We start from the raw sequence: 18,904 nt of genomic DNA, 5'->3' as shown, positions 1-18,904 counted from the left end.
CAAACCACTGTACCATTACCTTTTAAAATACAGTAAGGCATTTATTGGAAAGGAAAACTGTGATGTGATCACACAACTCCATTAGTAGTTCTTCACCGCATGGAATACTTCTTCTTTTTTTGATGTGATTTTCGCATGATAGCTTATGGTTTAGTTTATTTAAACTCAAATACTATGGGTAAGCACCTTCAGTTTGCGACATACGACAGCTTATATTACAACTTAGGTTAGGATGTACAGTGCTTGTTATTCTATCATATATCAGACTCCTCTAGCTCCGAGCCGCCGAGCCCACGAAAGTGATGCAAACTACCGCCGTGTGTGGCTATATACAAGTCAGCTTCGGCTTCGCTGCCTATCGGCTTTAATTTGATTTTGCCAATAGGATCTCTAGATTTTCTTGACTTTTGCTGCAAGGGCGGCACTCGTTGCTCTGCGGATTCTGTAAACGAGCAGATTGGAGAGTTGTCTATCAATTTGGGTCGCTAGCTTGGCTTATCGCGTTTGCCGTTGGGTTCTTCCACAAAGTGTTTTCATCATGTAATTTGTTTGTTGCGCTTTTAAAGTTGGCTGAGTTTCTTTTTCCAACAACTTAATTAGCTTAAACTTCGATTCTAATGAAAAAAAGCGATGTACATATATAAAAATATTGTTTAAGTTCAAAAGAATTTATATTAGAATCGGTGGTAGCTGTTGAGTTTATTGCAAATATACGAGTGCAAAAATAGGTAAAAAAAAGTGTTTTCCGCGGTCTTAAGGTACTAAGTCATCAATACACCTTTAGCATATGTTGATAATGATTTGAACTTATGGTAGTACACCTTACAAATAAATTTACGACTATTGTTGCACATCAGCCAACTTCACATATTAAATACACTTTGTGAAGGCTCCAAGCAATCGCTCCAGGCTGATTGAACATTTCACTTAAAATATATTGCTTTTGTATATGCTGATTGCAAGGTTTCGCAGGTCTTACTAGTACGCATTGAAATTAGTTAAGTATTTCAATTCTTTAGGTAATTAAGTACAGTTTAAAAGCGCTGTAAATGTTTGACTAAGCTGTTGTTTGTACAATGGTATGTGAGTTTAACAATTTATACACAATACTTATTGGCTGAGTCGTTTGCTGATTGTTATTTTTACAAATTTCAATTTTTGGTATATGGTAAGTATGTGCATTGCGGGTATTTTCAATTCAATTGCTTGTTTGGGTAAATTTGGTTTCTAGTAATATGCGAACATTTTTGGATACATTGTCGGCTGTTTAGCAAATAAAGAGAGACGCGTCGCTCGGTGAACTGTTGCATGTGTTTCTTGTGCGCTTTTCTCAGCTAGAGTACATGTTTTGGGTTATATACATTTTACGTTTTTGTGAACGAGGGCCCCTAAATCATGTGCGACATCATGCAACGACTCACATCACGGTTAGCGCGATGCAAATGACCTTGATAATGCTGATGAATGCGTTGATGGTGCTGCTGCTGTGGATGTGGCTGTTGATGTTGCTGTGCTGGAAAACTCGTCTCCGATTCCATCATCATGCCGCCGGTGGCCTGCATCTCGTAATCCATCAGAGAGGCCTGCGTTCCAATTATTTGTGTGGCAGGCAACGAAAAGAAATCTGCAAGACGAGAAACCGATCAGTATGTGCCATTACACATAAAATGTTTTATAATATAATAATATTCATCTAATCATCCACGTGACGATAAGTTTTAAGAATAAATTAAACTCTATGCCTTATTTTTTCCCAGTGCAACGGCAATGCAACGCTACACGTTGACACTATCGATGCTTGGCCCAATTACCGATCGTTTATTTATAACCAATTCGGAGCAGAGCAGTGTGTTGTCATTTCTTATCTTCGTTAGTTAGTTTCTTTTTTTATTCTTTTTGTTTGTGCTGATACCTTATCAACACAATCGGAAACTATAAGGTAACGAAGGCAAAACTGAGTGCACAGATTAACAGCACTTAATTAGAAATAGTCATATTTGCAAAAATATGTTGTTTTTTTTTTCAATAAAAAATATTTAAAATTTTGTAAACCATAAATAAAATATTTACATGTGTATATACATATATACATGGCTAAAACTCATGTAAAAAGCGACTATTCCCACTGAAAGCGTATAGATTATTGATTCACTCGCGCAGATATACACATTTTTTTTTACCGGCTGTATATATATACTCCCACACTGTCTTCTCCCTTTGTTTTCTTCTATTGTTGGAACACTTTTGCGAATGCAGATTGATTAAACTGGCGGTGTAAGAACAATAGTAACACTCTGTTGACCCAGTCATCTCCACAGCCCCTCCAGCTTATCACCAACTTCCCCTCGTGTGTTTTGCTTAGTCGGGCAAACACACCGATATATGTATTTATTTATGCATATAATGACTTAGTCAAACCGGTTTTTCTTTGCTAAATTTTAAGCGGCTGTCAAGTGCTTATCGTTTCGAGTCCGGTACCTTCTGTATGTCAGAGATAGACCGAATTGCACCCAATAAATGAAAACTGATAACGCAGGTCACCGGGAGCCAAAAGGAAAAAGAAATGGGCCGCAAGGTCAGAGATAATTGTGTAAATTTACAAGTTTTACGACACTTTCACGCAACGACAATTAAATGCGCTGGCATAAGAGCCAAGGTCGAAAGACTATAAACGAAAATTACAGCTTAAATCATTTGGTGTGTTCCGGTTTTAAAATTCAATTGCGTAAAAATGCCTTCAATACTCTTTAAAACTATAATTATAATTTTTATTTCAAAGCAAGTGTTAAATTGACGTTCAAAAAAGTTTGAGACACTATGAAAATGCCAACATTAATAGTAAATCATTGAGACTAATATATACAAAAATGTGCTATTGTTTTCTAGAATTGCTTACCAATCATGAAAAATTTGTAAAAGCCTCCTAACGATAAATATACAAATAAGCAGTTTGATCATTTTGAATAACTTGCTCGCGCGCCTAATTGTAGCTTTGCGTTACTTACCATTGCAGTACTGGGCAGCCAAGTCGGACTCGTCGTAGCGACATCTCTTGGTGTACACCGGTTGGTCCGTGTCCAGATCCCCGACAGGATTATGAGCGGGGTTTAGACGCTTCTTGCAGCGCAGGACTTCCTGGGGAAGGACGGCCGCCATCGGTTGTCCCACAAGGTGATTGCCATCGCTATTGTTGTTGGCGTCGGTCATAAAGGTGACGGCACGTGGATTGAACGGATCCATCGAAGGACGCACCGCTCCGGTTTCGAAAGTGGCGGCCGACGACGACGGATCACCATGTGCCCAGCACTCGAAATTCGTCAAAACCATCGCGCGTCAGCTGCAGTGGAATTTCCCCAAAAATCAAAAAGCGAGTACAGTAAATTCGGAACAAACGCGCCTTTGCGTCAGTACTGTACTGTACGAAATCGTTCCGCAAACTGCAGGCGCGTATTTTTTTCCGAGTTGTAATCGTATTTGTATGCAATATGGATTTTGCTGGCTCTGTCGGCTTAATAACCGGCCAGTCTACGCAGCAGTTGCTAAAATGGCTGAAAAAATTAAATTAACACACGCAAGCGAGGCGCGCGAGCAATCGGCCAAAATGCGACTGTAAATGCGGTGACGGCAACTGTTAAAAATAAACCAATAAGCAAGTTTTACATTTTGCCGCGTGCGCCTTTCGATTCACGATTGCTTTTTTGTTTTCCTTTCGCTCCAGTGTGACCACACTGCTGATGTCGCAATATAGCGTGCGGCGCTGGAGAAAAATACTAGAGAAGCAGCATTATACAGCTGTGGTCGCAGAAATAGCACATTTATACACATTTTATAAGGAACGAAATTATAAATTACTGAGCTTATAAACACCATGCTGAATCTCAGTTTTGACCATGAAAATTAATAATAAATTTCTTCAATACTAAAATTTTAAATTATATTAACATGTATATATTTAAAAAAATAAATGTTCATAATTTTATTCCAAATTCCTGCACGAAAAATCTTTAAAGTGTAAAAGTAAATTGTTTAAATAAAACGATACCAACGATAAATCGAATAGTAGCAGTATTTTCCAGTATATTGGCAATGCCTGCACGGTACTACCACTTTATCATGTGATTTGTGATTTGTCAAATATTTCTGATAACCGAATGGCAGGCCAAAGCAAAACCAGAAATTAAAAGAAATTACTGATTTTTCAATTAAGCCGTATTCTATTTAACTGGAAATATGTCGACCAAGAACAAGAAGGCCGCCGGTGGCAATGGAGGGGCGCCGAAACAAACCCGCCAGCAGTCTCACGTATGTAACATGATGGCTCCAATTGCCGGCTAGCTAATCCCTTGTTTATTTTGGATATCAAGGACTCGCAAGACTACAGCTCCTTCAAGACAGTGCTCTTCTACTGCATGCTCATCGTTTTCCTGCCCGTGCTGACCTTCTTCGTGCTGAAGGGCTTCGTTTTGGATCAATTCCTCGACATTTCCGAAGTTAAAGTGAACATAGCATCCGCCGTGGGAGCGGTCGTTGCATTGCACATCGCCCTGGGCCTCTACATTTACAGGGCCTACTTCGGCGCTCCCGGTTCCAAGGCCTCGAAGACGGACTAATCCTCATCTACCCCGGACTGTTACCCCATTTCCATTAACTATAAGTCGGTAGAGAACTCTTGTACATACATGCTATATACATAGATACAATTGTTTACATGCCAGCAAGGGAGGAGAAAGTCGCCTGTAAACCGTGTGTAATCGTTTTCATTGCATAAGTTTCGATAACAGCGTGGAAAACGTGTTGTGTAGTGTTCTGTGTGCATAATTTGTATTAAAAAATATACATAAATAAGTGAAATGCGTGTGCTACTAAGACATTATTCCCTGATGGAGGCCGTCAAGAGATTGCTGCCGAGACCCCGCAAAAAAATCTACAACCTAGGCGCTTGCTTCGAACTTGTGGATATTCCTAAGGTTACCTAAATGATATATTTTCTCGACTTTCTATTTAAAAGGGGTGGCTCGAGAATTCGTTCAGGCTGACATCGATAAACTTGCTTTATATATTTTAATTAGAGCTCCAAATAAACCTTTTTGAGTTTAAAATGAATAGAACATTTGTATAAAGTGAGAGGCTATTGAACTGAATATTTAAATTGTAACTATTGCCTATAATCCCCGGTTACTGAATCTTGCCTGCGCCCCTGATTCGGCTTTATGAGGGTGCCACCTGATAGTGACTGGTGCTGCCACCCGTTTTAAAAGGCAAACAGCTGTTCAATTAATCATAAGCGTAAACAAAACCATTTCTTGTTGAGGAGTAAACAAAGAAATTAAATCATTTTTAAGAGAAGTGTAATTACCTGCTGAGGGGAAACAAAAAGGAATTCCAAATCAGACACCCACAACGAGCGTTACATATAAGAAGTGGTATTTTCATCCTCATTTTAATTTGACCCCCTTTGCGACGCCCATTTTTTGTTGTTCTGTGTCTTACAAGTCGGCCGTAAAAATTGGCCAATATGATAAATTACTAAACTCGGCAAAGACTTTTAATCACACGCCGGAATGTGCTGCAAACTAGTGCCGCAGCCGGACGACCTTTGAACTTTTTACAAACGTGCCGCTATTGACTGCAACCACCTGTTGGGGCAAAACAATCCCACCCTTAAAGAAAAACACCCAGCCACGTAGTCTCGAGTCAGTCGTTGAAATATGCTACATCGAAGCGCTAGAATGTGGACGCTGTGCGTGCAGACGGCTTTGATAGCCACCTTGGTGAGGGAATCCACTTCCCTGAAGGATAATCTCGTGGGAAGAACACAGGTCACTAGAGGGTAATACAGCTAAACCAACTGCCTGCTCAATATGTGCTTTCTTCTACTTTCAACAGAAATCCTACAATCCCAGCGAGCTCTCCGAGTCCCGATTTCTGGAGTACAGCAATCTATCCGATAAACTTCACTTAAGGGAAGCCATTGACAAAATCCTTATACCCCGAATTGTGGGCACAAAAAATCATACCATCGTGCGGGAATACATCGTCCAGAGTTTGAGGGGTCTAGACTGGGATGTGGAAATAAATAGCTTCCATGATCACGCTCCCATCAAAGGCAAATTGCATTTCCACAACATCATCGCCACCCTAAATCCAAATGCTGAGAGATATCTGGTTCTGGCCTGCCATTATGATAGCAAGTACATGCCTGGAGTGGAGTTCCTGGGGGCCACTGACTCAGCAGTGCCTTGTGCCATGCTGCTCAACTTGGCCCAGACGCTTCAGGAGCCACTTAAAGAGCTCAAGAAGAACAAACTGAGTTTAATGCTCTTGTTCTTCGATGGCGAAGAGGCTTTCGAGGAGTGGGGACCCAAGGATTCTATCTATGGAGCGCGACACCTGGCCAAAAAATGGCAATATGAAGGAAAACTGGATAGAATAGATATGCTGGTGCTCCTGGATCTGTTGGGAGCCCCCGATCCAGCATTCTACAGTTTCTTCGAAAACACCGAATCCTGGTACATGCGTCTCCAGTCCGTGGAGACACGTCTTGCAAGGTTTCAGCTCCTAGAGCGCTATGCCAGCAGTGGGGTTGCCCAGCGCGACCCCAGCCGCTACTTTCAGTCGCAGGCCATGCGGTCATCTTTCATCGAGGACGATCACATACCCTTCCTGCGGAGAAATGTGCCGATCTTGCACCTTATTCCGGTGCCCTTTCCCAGTGTCTGGCATACGCCGGACGATAACGCCAGCGTGATTGATTATGCGACGACGGACAACCTGGCGCTGATTATACGGCTCTTCGCTTTGGAGTATCTGGGCGGAGCCGAAGCCAAGTAGTCAAGTGGGCTCCCGTGTGAATCACAAATGTTGTATCTACTTACGGCCTTATCTAATTGACCTGTTTCAATATAGAAACCTTGTTAAATGTTCTTATGCCCGCCGAAAAATCCATAAAAACCTTGTAAATGACTGCGTGCTTTAAAACTACTAAGGAAGATCTGCAATACGCGTACTCCAGATATTTTTATACACATGTATTTATAAAAAAGCTTAGCTAATGACACGTCACGTTAATATATTTTTTGTAATCTTTCGTTTGTAAATTGTTTCACTTATGTACATATTCAGTTCAACATACACATAGTAATTGTACCTTAAAACAAAAAACTTTTTACTAACCGCACTGGTGGGAAAAACTTAGATGGTGTTTTGATACAAGAGAGAATCGAACATAGCGTCTGAATTAAAAAACTTCCGCCGGATTCAGGTGAAAATCAAACGTTAATATTTTTCGCATCGCTAAAGTCTGAATTAAAAATATAAAATGATTTGGCATAGAAGGTACTGTACATTCTTCTCTCTCACTCTTGTTACAAAAATTGTATAAGCTGTGCACTTAAGCGTCTCGTTTAAGAAATAGTCTCAAACGTCTATATATCCATATATCTATATGGCAAATTCGTAAACTAACTTAAAACTACCTAAAATCGTTAACCTTGATTCAACACTATAGTTATTGAACGGACCTCAATCGCTGCTCGTTGGCCCAGGTAAAGTGCCGTTTGATTTGACTACATCTTCTTTCGTAGAATCCACACAAGTTTCTTCAAGTTTGGGCATGGACTTTGCTACTTGCTCAGCTTGACCCTTTAGCAGCTGGCCTGCGCAAAGTTCCTTGGGTTTCTCCACAACCACTGCACTTAGCTCTGCGCAAGACTTGGATTTCGCTCTGCTATGTTCGTGGCTATTGCCTACACACTTGGCTGGAGACGATGATTTTCGGCCACTGGGAGCATCACAAACCTCGCGCAGATCGGTGCGAGAATCCCTGCAGCAGACCTTCTCGATGCATTCCACTGCCTGGCATTGCATCAGGCATTCCAGCGAGGCTGAGGCATTCTTATTGGTGGCCGGATAGAACTCCGGTTGGATTGTGACTGCTCCGATTCCCTGATCGTGGAAGTATGCCCGAACCTGTTCGATGATCTTGAGGTAGAGTTTGGGATTCTGGAACTGAATGTGTATGGTAGCCACGTATCGGTGGGCTGCCAATTGCCATATATGCAGGTCATGGTAACTAATGATCTCCGGGAACTTAGTGACCAAGGTTCGCTCAAAGATTTCCAAGTCGATGGAACCCGGAATGGTTTGCAGAAGGATCAAGCAGGATTCTTTCACTATAGAAAAAAAAAGATACATTTAGTTTTCAAACTACTGAAGTTCCACTTTTTTGGCATTTAATAAATATACTTACTGTAGGGATAACTAAGCGTGACGAGCAGAACGCAAGAGAAAATTGAGAGCACGGGATCAATGAACTTCGCTGTATGCTGCTCATCCTCCGCCACATAGACGATTGCGGCACAAACGATCACAAATATGGTACTGGACACATCCCGCAGCATTTCCACGGCTCCCTGGCGCTTGGTGGCAAAGTAAACGCTACCCACTTCCGCTTCTAGTTCCTCGCGCAACTGACGATCGTTCCGTGATTTGCTGAGTTGTCTTTGCATCGGAGTTAGGGATAGATCTAAATTGCTGGACATGGGTCGCTCCAGCACCACGTTTCCTCCGGGTGTGAGGTGCAGAAAGCTTCCCTGGTGCAGCGTGTATCCACCGATTAGCAGATATGTCAGTCCATTCAGGATTAGGCCGATGAAACCCAGCATCATCACGGGTATTGGAAGATGCATCGTATCCTGATGATCGATGTGAACTAGAGTTTGCAGAGCTTCCACCACCAGCGAAAAGGATAACGAGGCCAGGATAATGAACACAATCAGCATGGTCAAAATATCGATCCTGGCCCAACCAAATGTATTGCGCAGCTTCTGCTCCTGACACTCTCTTTTGGCCCGGGTTTGGGCATCCGTTTCAGCCAGGTCGACTGCTACTCCGGAGCCGCTTATCTTGGTCAGGGCGGTGGCAGGATGTTTCGCCTGGGGTGCTTGTTTACTATGCTGTAAGATGAAAAAGCCGAATACAGAAACTGGTTTATATAATCAGCACATCCCTAAAAAGGATTTTAAAATAACCTTTTAAAACAATAGTAATTATAATATTTAAAATTTTATAACTATTTTAACGGCGGTTCTAACGATATTACTATTCAAAGGGTTTATTACTTAGAAAATCTTAGCCTGTGTTTCTAAAGATGGTCTTAGAAAGACTTCACTTTCAACATTAATATTGGCAAATGGTTATACAGCTGGCACTCAAGTAAAGTTCATTCTCCCTGATGTATTGTTAAAAGTAATTTACTCTTTGAGTTTGGCGTAACATAATTATGTATTTAAGTCTTAATGTGTATATACAAAATTAACTTGCTTGTCCAGAAAACACTGGCATAGAAATACATAGAATCGAATGGAAAATACAATCATCGTCATGCTTTCCAAGCCAATTGGCACTGGCCCATCTAAAACATTTTTGGTGGGCAGCTATTTAAACGCTCCGCTGATCGTCTGTCTGTCGGTCTGCACCATTATATAAGCTCAAAATCAGACCACTCAACTGTCCACACCTACAACATCGTCAACTGTTTGAAAGCTTTCGATTTCTGGTGTTTGGAACCGTATGAAAAGCGGTGATTTTTGGCCATGTCTGGTTAGGTCTCTGCGGTTTTTGGGCCTGGTCTTTGTCTTTTGCGAAACGTGCTTGGCACGCTTTCCCATGCCGGCAACGATTTTTGCATTCGTCAATAATATTAGCTTTGACTGCTCCATAAATTTTCAGTTAGACATTGGATAATCAACTTGATTCGAAGAATAGAGAATTAGAGATATATACTTGAGGATTAATTATTATTACTAAACAAAACTAAACAAACTTATATGATATGGACTCGTGGAATTTCATATACCCTACCATCTCTAACTGCATTCCTTACTATCCAGATCTTATACCCATTACCATTTTCACGTTTAACCAGACGGCTGCTATAAAGTGTATCTGAGTTGAGGAACTGAGGCAATTACTACGTGTAATCAACCTAATTTCATGTCACCTGCGGTGTGGACAGGGCATTACACTCGAGGAGGTAATTACACAGCGATAGGATGATAAGCCCAACGAAAACGGTGACTAAATTTACTGATTAGGCCAAATAATAACGAAAGGAAACACTCCCATGCAGAGAAGATAAAAGTATTTCAAAAATTCGGCCATGTTATAAACAAAAAGTCCACACGAAACCAGTTCTTTGCAAAATAAAAAGGTGTTTGGAATGCGTTTTCGATACACTTTGTTGTGGTCTGACTTTTAAAAGTTCAATGCACCAGCATCTGTTTCGACTTTGCACCAGCACGCGACATTTCCTGGCCAAAAAATGTGAAGCCGGGTAGCAAAATAAGTCAAACCGCACATGCAACACAATAATTTTGTTAAACTAATGACCGCTTAAAGTGGGGTGTTGTATGTGTAACTTTTTATACCGAATACTCATACAGCAGAGGGTTTACTACATTCGCCGAAATGAATGCAAAAGTCAGTATACATATATGTATATTCTTCATTAAAATCACTAGCCGGCTTAATCCTGCAATCGGTATGTCTGTCCGTCCGTATACTTATTTTGGTACTTAACAAATATATTCTTAGTAAATACTGGTAGATAAAATTGATTAGTATATATGTACTTAGAAGATCATTGTTAAGGCACAGCCTATAATCTTACCTTAATTGTGATGATGCAGCCACCGAGTGCGAAAATATTACACAACATATGATGACTGGCCATAAGAAGAGTGAGTCCATGGGTCAAGTGGCTGAGGATCAGCTGGAGCACGAAGTAGCAGATCGATAGCACCAGCACGGTGTACAGCGGGATCGGCTTGCACCGCTGGAGAATCTCCTTCACCGGCATTATTCTGTGGAAGGGCATAGAAAGGGCAGTGAGAAGTGATTCGTTAAATACTCGATATATGCGAAAATGGCGGACAGGAGTCAGCACTTGACGACAATCCGCACTAGGTGTGATCTATATAACTCTACAGTCAAATTTACAATTCGCATGTTCATCAACTGTCAGTCAACATCATAGGAAAGCAGAAGATGTAGACACTGGCTTGAAATTTATGTACTAAACATATTTTATAAATTGCGATTGGGTATAAATGAAACCTTTATTAATCGGTCCAACACCAAAAATTACCCCTTCGATCTGGGAATCCCCACCGATCTGTGTCAAGTTCAAAATCCCAAAGGGGATACTCAAACGTATGTGATTTGGTGCGATACTGCCACTGAACCGAGCTGAACCTGCCATATTTAGGGATCAGTTCAGCCCACTCCAAGCTCGCATGCAAATCACCACCATGATCGCCATCATGTGGGCACGGGCTTGAGCTTCGCCTGCCGCTTCTGCGATGGGTTGCATGCAAATGAAGATGCTAAATGGGCTCGCTTCACCCGTGGTTACCGCAGCGTATCTCATCGAATCGATCGCCCGATCGCCTGGGATATTGACGTAATTTTACGTGATCGTGGACACATAGCTACCGATTGTTTGTTGGGGCGGCCTCAGTTTGTTTGCCGCAATGTAACACCAAGGTTGTACCCCATTCGGTTGGTCATTTAAATTGCCTAAATGCCCTCTAGTAGAGTAATTACCGAGGAACATGTCGCGGTTTAATAGTCTTTTTGGTTAATCCGGGTAGACTATCTAAAAAAATGAAGGACCGTGCAATGACCTTTATGGTATATAACTCTGATATTTAAAGTATGTGTGTCCATTACAATTCATTAATGAGAATTATAGTAATGCATTTCTAGACAATATTCCCTACAAAAACTTCCCTAAAGTGACAGAACAAACACAAATCGACTGTTGATTTATGTACATATATCTGTGGCTTCCACGTGTAAATTCTCTTTAGATCATCTTATGCCAGCCGTCGGCTCGACTCTTAAATGCGCCAATTGCATTCCAAATTGTCACACGAGCAATAGCGTATAATTAGAATAGATCGAATGATAAAATCTATTGTTTTAGTACCTCATAAAGATACACATGTTATCCGAGTAAGCTTAATACAAAAGCGCTAAACGGCGCCTCGGGGCACTAGATTGTGTACCCCAGCAAACAATCGAATGTTTTCCATAGTATTTATTTCAAGCAAAAACATTGTAGAAACGGCGATTAGCAGGTAGCAACAAACTATTTGGATAAGTACCCCGTGGACATCTGTTTGAATAAATGGGTACTACGAGGGTCGTTTGATAAGTCCGTGACTTTTTGAATAAAATATATTTTTTTCGTCAAAGAAGCGTTTTATTTCTCAACATAATCTCCTTTTAGCTCTATACATTTAGTCCAGCGTTTTTCCAATTTTTTTATTCCTTCCAAATAATAGGTTTTCTCAAGGCCCTCAAAATAGTCGTTTGTTTCTGTGATGACCTCTTCATTTGACTCGAATCTCTTACCGCCGAGCCATTTCTTCATGTTTGGAAACAAAAAATAGTCACAGGGGGCTAAATCTGGAGAATATGCTGGATGGGGTAGCAGTTCGTAGCCCAATTTATGAAATTTTGCCATGCTGACTACACACGTGTGCACCCGTGCATTGTCCTGATGGAACAGCACTTTTTTTTTCGCCAAATGCGGTCGTTTCTGCTTCAAATCAATATCGAATCTGTCCAAAAGCTCTGAATAATATTCGCCGGTGATCGTTTTACCCTTTTCAAGGTAATCGATGTGAATGATACCTTGTGCATCCCAAAAAACTGTGGCCATGACCTTGTTGGCCGACAGACCCACCTTGGCCTTCTTTGGTGCACGTTCACCCGGAGAAACCCACTGTCTTGATTGTTCTTTGGTCTCTGGTGTGGTGTGGTGGATCCATGTTTCGTCTACGGTAACGAAACGGCGCAAAAATTCGTTTGGATTGCGGTTGAACATCGCCAAACACTCCTTTGAAATGGTCACACGGTTGCGCTTATGGTCGTGTGTGAGCAATCGCGGCACCCATCGCGCGGAAAGCTTTTTCATGTCCAAATATTCATGTAAAATGTGATGTACCCGTTCAGTTGAGATGCCTACAGCCTCAGCTACCTCACGCACTTTCATTCTCCGATCATCCAATATCATTCCATGGATTTTGTCGACGATTTCTGGCATGACGACCTCTTTTGGGCGACCTGAACGTTCGGCATCACTTGTACTGGTACGACCACAACGGAACTCAGTAAACCATTTCTTAACCATTGAAATTGATGGTGCAGAGTCCCCATAATATTTATCAAGTCTTTCCTTGGTTTCGGTGATGGATTTTTTACGCAAAAAATAATGCTTAATTAGCACACGAAATTCACTTTTTTCCATTTTCGTTAAAATTCACGAGATCGTCTGCTTTCAATGCCTATAAAACGCAAACCAAAAAACGCAGCTTTCTCAAAATTTTACAGTCAGCTGTTAATCGATAACTGCTGACAAGAGCAGTGTTGTATTTAGAGCAGGTGCGCGGCAAATACAAAAAGTCACGGACTTATCAAACGACCCTCGTATATACTCGTGTATCTTGCAGTTGTTCTACTAAATGTTCATTTCCTCAATTTAATTTCATTTTCATTCGACATCCGAGATGGGTGGTGGGAGGTAGGAGGCAATGGAATATAGGTTCGAACACAAGATAACAAAAGATAAGCAGAGCTACAGATACAGATGCAGATAATGATACTGATTCATGGGAAGCCTCAATAAGCTCATTGTCGCTGATGTTGCTAGGGGATATAACGAAGTGATCCTAAAGATAAAAATGGTGTGATATGGGTGGCATGGGGATTAGAGCCGACAGTTCAGAAGACTACCCAAAACAATGATGTCAATGTAGGTCTACAAACAGAAATAGGGATTAGCTTTTAATTTAAAATTTCTTATACCCATTACATGTACAGCAGTAGGGTATACTGGACTCGTTAGAAAAGCTCTCCCATAAAGTATATATACACCCAAAAAAGGCTAGACTAATTACAAGGTAATGCACGAGCTAAGTAGGGCAAAATAGACTAAATGTTAATTTTTAGGTAAAATATTACCTCGTTAAGCCATAGTTTCTTTGCCTAGTGAAATGTATAGACTTCTTTTATACGCCATAGTGATTATATAGTTATAATATAGTTATTAAAGTTATAAATAATTATAATTATAATGTAATTATTATTATATATAAATTTCTATTCTTTTCTTTATAAATCTACCTATGTAATTGTCAGCAAGCAAATGCCTGTAGAACTGCACGCTATACCAATTACATACTTACGCACACACATACATACATACATACATATGTCAGAATCAACCATTTTTCAAAAATAAACATGTTTACGGAATAGTGTTATAGACTTTTGAGGGATTAATTTTAAAAACCTGGTGTTGTCATGGAATTTTTTTCACCTCTTTTTTTTCAAAATATTTCATTACCCTCGAATCCGGACCTTTTTGGATGGCGTAAAATCCAGATCGTAAATCTGCTCCAACAGTTGACAGCTCAATTGTCAATTAGATCAATGCAACAGCTCACTTCATCAATTGAAAATATCAACAAAAAGCGAGGCGTGCAGTAAAATTTGGGACCAATAACATTTGCTTTTTGTTTTGATTTGCCATCAGGTATCAGGTGCATGCATTCTGTTTGCTTGTTTAATTTTTTGCCTCTTTCAGACTATTGCCTGCATACAAATGAAATTTGGCAACAAACAGCTTTTGTTGTCCATTTGATTTTGCGTAGATTTTAAACTGAATTAAAAATTGTTCCTATGCGGGTCCCTGGCCTGTTTTCAAATCAACCAGCAGCTAAAATCTCACATTTTGACCAGTTCAGACACGATGACAAGGTCGATGATGCCTTTGGAATTTCTAATTCACAAGGGAGCGTAGTTATTTAAAAATTCTTTCAATACTGTTATTGTCTATCAGTGGGCCACAGACAAAGTGTGCTGCCAATATTTTATTACTTTGTTGCCCATGAGGCATACGAGTACGAGTATTTGAACATTCCGAACGCGCCAAAATCAGGCCCCTGATAAGCAGATAGAGATAGCTGTCTACGTCCCCTATCGCTATCTCACCCCAGGCGATCAAGTGGAAAGTGGACAGCTCTGACTGATAAGAACGATTTTGAAAACAATATCGAAAACAACTCGGCTTCCAGAGGGTTAAAATACCATCGCTAGTCGGGGGATTTGATGGGGATGTTGATAAGAGACCATGTTGCCACCGGTAAATGTTGCCAAGTAAGGTATGGAAATAACTATTTTTTGAAGTGGTTGAACCCTTAACCACATGGGATCTAATAAGTTTGCTCTAAAGTTATTCGGTAATACAACTTCAAAGTCATAGGTACATTAAAAATATATTTTATAATCGTTTTTGTTAGATAAAAGATAATAAATATGTTAGATAAAAAGTAATAAACATGCACATACAGGGAGGAGGTATATTGCCGATTTTAAATCATTAAATCAATTAGTTAGTAGTAGGATATGAGCTTAATTGTATTGCACTTTGCTTTTTTTTCCGTACTAGTTGTGTGTTCTATTAAAACTAACTTGTATCTTAATGCTTTTTAGCCTGCAATCATAAAATTGAAATTCAAGCCGCTTTTTTTCAAGAACTCACAACCCTGACCACCTGTACATAATAAATGATGAAGCACACGATTCAATGAAATAAGCCCATTATAATAAACAAAGAAGTTAAAATATTTTAATTACGACTTTATGCACCACCATTTACGTGAGATCTGCGCCTTTACAAGTATGTATGTATATATGCATATATACTTTCCGTGCATCCTCATCGAAAACGTGATCAAGTGGGGCTTCAGAGATTTTTTGATGATTTACAAAAACCCATTAAAATAATACGAAATTTTATATTAATGCTGATTACTAAAGACCCACTTCAATTACACTTAATGACTCAAAATTGCAAAACGAAAAATCTAATTGAATTAAATAATAAACATACAATTGTGGTCAAAATGATAGAAGTAATAATAAGGGTAGTACGCTTTTTTGAGAAACCTATCGTTCTATATCGTTCTTTAAATATTCCAAGCAATAAATATTTTACCGGAATATTTTTAAATGACAAATTTTGGACCACATATTACTTTTAAGAATGTTAATTTGAGTTCGCTAATATAACCGTACAACTAGAAATGTACGTAATGTATTATTTTATAATTGTAAACAATTTAAGAGCATGCTTCATTATCGTGGGCCCATTTGTTTGTTTATTATTTCATTAACGGGTTGGTAGGTAATTGTTTATAATATGTTGGGACTGGAAACTCGGCCGTGCTGGGTTCTTCAGAACTTGAGCGAAGGCCCGGATCAATTTGCATTGAATTAGCTTAGGGTGAGAATTTGTTTTTAGCTCAATCTCGATGCGACTGGCAGGTGGATCGTAGACAGATATAACCGTTAATTAGCATTAATTTTGATCAAATTTATTTTTATACACCGCAGATAGTAATACATATTTCTGGTAATATTTTTTCACACTGGTGCCAAGAGGCGCGAGGCGTCTTAATAATCACTTGCTAAATGGATCTACAATCTGCTCGCTGACGAATCAGTCATCTATATATCTACGAGTATCCAAAACTGCGGGCATTAAGGCATGTTTTTCCCATTTCTGGACCATCCCAAATACAAAACCGCATTTCGCACAAGGCCAAAAAGCTCTTATCAGTCTAGACCTCTAATGTTTTGGCTAGGAACTGGAGATTTACCGTCTTTTGGACTCTGATAAGTGAAAAGGCGCGAGCTCGCTGTACGTTCGCTATTTATATCCGCACCAGCGCAAATCGCTTTGAAAAATGTAGCTTTTCCTATTTTATTATTATTATTATTATTCACACACACTCCCGTTGGCGATTTAAAATTTTTCGCGGCACACGCGCAAATTTTTTCAGGAGCGAATTGGGAGCGTTGTTAACTGCAGCGCGGCTCAAACACGAATGATCGCAAAAGACGACGCGAAATATACATATGTATGGCAGACCAAACGTGAAATCGAAATCACCACGCAGAATGATGAGTACTCTTTTTACTTCAGCTCGAATTTTAGTGATGGTATTAATACAAATTATAAAGAAATGTTGTAAAATAGAAAGAGGCTTCTCTATTTAAGTAATAAACATGATTGATTAGAATATTTTTTGACTTTACTTGAAACTATAAAATATATATTCAAATATGGCTTTACTTCTTAAGAAAGCAGAACAAATATTAAACATGAATTATGCTCGGTTTATGTACTCCCTTTGAAGTTGAAACTAACAATTTATTTAGAGGTCGAAATTCCAATCGTGTGAAAACATTTTAATACTCTTCATAAGGGTATGGAAGCAAAGAGAGATGCTCGAGTAAGAGCAACAACACCAATAACTACGGCCGGCAAAACAAATCGAAATACCCGCACATTTAGAGGGAGCGTAAAGTTAATATGTGTGTGTTATGAGGTTGGATGGGGAGAGGAGGAAGAAAGCAACAGTGATAGTGTTTGTGTGGGCGAAAAGTGCGTGAGCAGGTTGAATATAATCAGCTGATTGCTTTGTCAGCTATGAAAGAGAGCGAAATGAGAGCATGCAGAAAAAGGAGAGTGAAATATGTAGCTTGTTTATGCATGTCATATGTAGGTATGTATGTTTGTATTGCCGTTATCTAGGCAGGTGTGTGAGACATCAAATGACCTAACAAATGTTTTACATACATATTTATATATGAAAAAATGGTAATCTCTGCAGAATTACATCCTCAATTGTCAAAAGCAGTGATCTGTTCACATACATACATACATATGTATGTATTTAACTAATCAAAAACACAACTGAAGTCAATAGAATAGTGTTTCAAACATAAAATATAGTGATATATGAGAACTCGTATTTTTAGACAGGCTAATTTAATAAAAATATCTGAGACGAAATGTATTTTTTATATAAAACTACATATGTACATATGTATGTACATATGTACATAGGACCGTTTTTGATACAGCCAAATAATTTATACAATTTTGTATGTATGTAAATACGTCATGTAGCATTAAAGCAAACATTTTTATTACAAATAATGTTTTTTAAGATAATTCATGAAGGTTGCATTCGCCTGAAATCTCTTTACCAATCTAAAAACAAATTGTAATCTAAAATACCCTCGATTCTAATTAGTTTACCCATACTGTCAAATGCGACCACAATTACTTAGTGGTGATACCTTTATCACCGCAACAATGTGTATCCATATCAACAATTTTACCACAAGCTCACTTAAATTTCACTACTAATCGGCGTTATTGGGTTTGTTGAAAATGTTAATCCTTAGTTGGCAGATTTCGCACAGATAGCACTCACTAATTTTTCACGATGCTCTTGGCTTTACAACCCAAAGGCGACTGCTAACTGAATTTTTTGTCCATAGAACCAAAGCCGTGCCGAATTAAACGATCCACGGGCAGAAAATTGCAATTAAACCACGCACATTAGATAACAAGTTGGCGGTGTGACAAGCAAGGCAGTTCCATTTCAACTGGGACACGGTTAGCTTATGTCTTATTTGCCAACGAATATTCATAAATTACAGCCAAGTAAGAAGGCGGTTTATGTGACACTTTAATTGCCGCTAGGAAGGTAAGACATCCACAAGGTTGTTAGAAAATAATGAGATAAAATTATTAGTGCCACCAAAAAAGTATAATTAATTTAAAATCATTTTAGTTATAAGCAATTGCTTTTACCGATAGTTTAAAGTATGCAGAAGTACAACTATTTAAACGGTAACGATAATTAAAACATGTTCTATATGCAATGCCTACAAACAAGATCTACTGATAATGAGGTGAATAATATATATATTAAAAGTAATTTTTTAAAAACTATACAAAAAACTGTTACTTTCAAAG

General features: G+C 39.3%; 4 protein-coding genes across 8 annotated transcripts; 2 read left to right on the top strand and 2 right to left on the bottom strand.

Annotated features, from left to right (window-relative positions):
* Positions 1–120: 120 nt before the first annotated feature.
* On the bottom strand, positions 121–3,723 carry LOC120447955. 2 transcript variants are annotated; one of them, XM_039629644.2, is made up of 3 exons: positions 3,006–3,723; positions 1,448–1,624; positions 121–442 (listed from the first exon to the last, which is right to left on the bottom strand). In XM_039629644.2, exons 1-3 carry the CDS (start codon positions 3,325–3,327, stop codon positions 255–257), a joined length of 687 nt encoding a protein of 228 aa, XP_039485578.1. In that variant the 5' UTR covers positions 3,328–3,723; the 3' UTR covers positions 121–254. The 2 variants fall into 2 exon arrangements, with proteins under 2 accessions (XP_039485578.1, XP_039485579.1); XM_039629645.2 differs by having other exon boundaries at positions 232–442; positions 1,422–1,624; positions 3,006–3,722.
* A 389-nt stretch (positions 3,724–4,112) lies between these two features.
* On the top strand, positions 4,113–4,851 carry LOC120447956 (vacuolar ATPase assembly integral membrane protein VMA21 homolog). The gene is made up of 2 exons (XM_039629646.2): positions 4,113–4,302; positions 4,365–4,851. The coding sequence occupies exons 1-2, from the start codon at positions 4,231–4,233 to the stop codon at positions 4,608–4,610; spliced, it is 318 nt and encodes a 105-aa protein (XP_039485580.1). The 5' UTR covers positions 4,113–4,230; the 3' UTR covers positions 4,611–4,851.
* On the top strand, positions 4,846–6,842 carry LOC120447954 (glutaminyl-peptide cyclotransferase). Of its 2 annotated transcripts, none has more exons than XM_039629641.2 (2): positions 4,846–4,967; positions 5,887–6,842. In XM_039629641.2, the coding sequence occupies exons 1-2, from the start codon at positions 4,851–4,853 to the stop codon at positions 6,829–6,831; spliced, it is 1,062 nt and encodes a 353-aa protein (XP_039485575.1). In that variant the 5' UTR covers positions 4,846–4,850; the 3' UTR covers positions 6,832–6,842. The 2 variants fall into 2 exon arrangements, with proteins under 2 accessions (XP_039485575.1, XP_039485577.1); XM_039629643.2 differs by lacking the exon at positions 4,846–4,967 and adding an exon at positions 5,248–5,819.
* A 679-nt stretch (positions 6,843–7,521) lies between these two features.
* On the bottom strand, positions 7,522–18,492 carry LOC120447950 (zinc transporter 1). 3 transcript variants are annotated; one of them, XM_039629635.2, is made up of 4 exons: positions 18,357–18,492; positions 10,670–10,862; positions 8,249–8,954; positions 7,522–8,171 (listed from the first exon to the last, which is right to left on the bottom strand). In XM_039629635.2, exons 2-4 carry the CDS (start codon positions 10,856–10,858, stop codon positions 7,522–7,524), a joined length of 1,545 nt encoding a protein of 514 aa, XP_039485569.1. In that variant the 5' UTR covers positions 10,859–10,862; positions 18,357–18,492. The 3 variants fall into 3 exon arrangements, with proteins under 3 accessions (XP_039485569.1, XP_039485570.1, XP_039485568.1); XM_039629636.2 differs by lacking the exon at positions 18,357–18,492 and adding an exon at positions 18,273–18,294; XM_039629634.2 differs by lacking the exon at positions 18,357–18,492 and adding an exon at positions 16,731–16,965.
* Positions 18,493–18,904: the final 412 nt, after the last annotated feature.

The sequence above is a fragment of the Drosophila santomea genome, chromosome 3L, assembly GCF_016746245.2.
Source record: "Drosophila santomea strain STO CAGO 1482 chromosome 3L, Prin_Dsan_1.1, whole genome shotgun sequence".
Taxonomy (NCBI): Eukaryota; Metazoa; Arthropoda; class Insecta; order Diptera; family Drosophilidae; genus Drosophila; species Drosophila santomea.
This window is presented reverse-complemented; position numbering and strand designations above follow the sequence as displayed.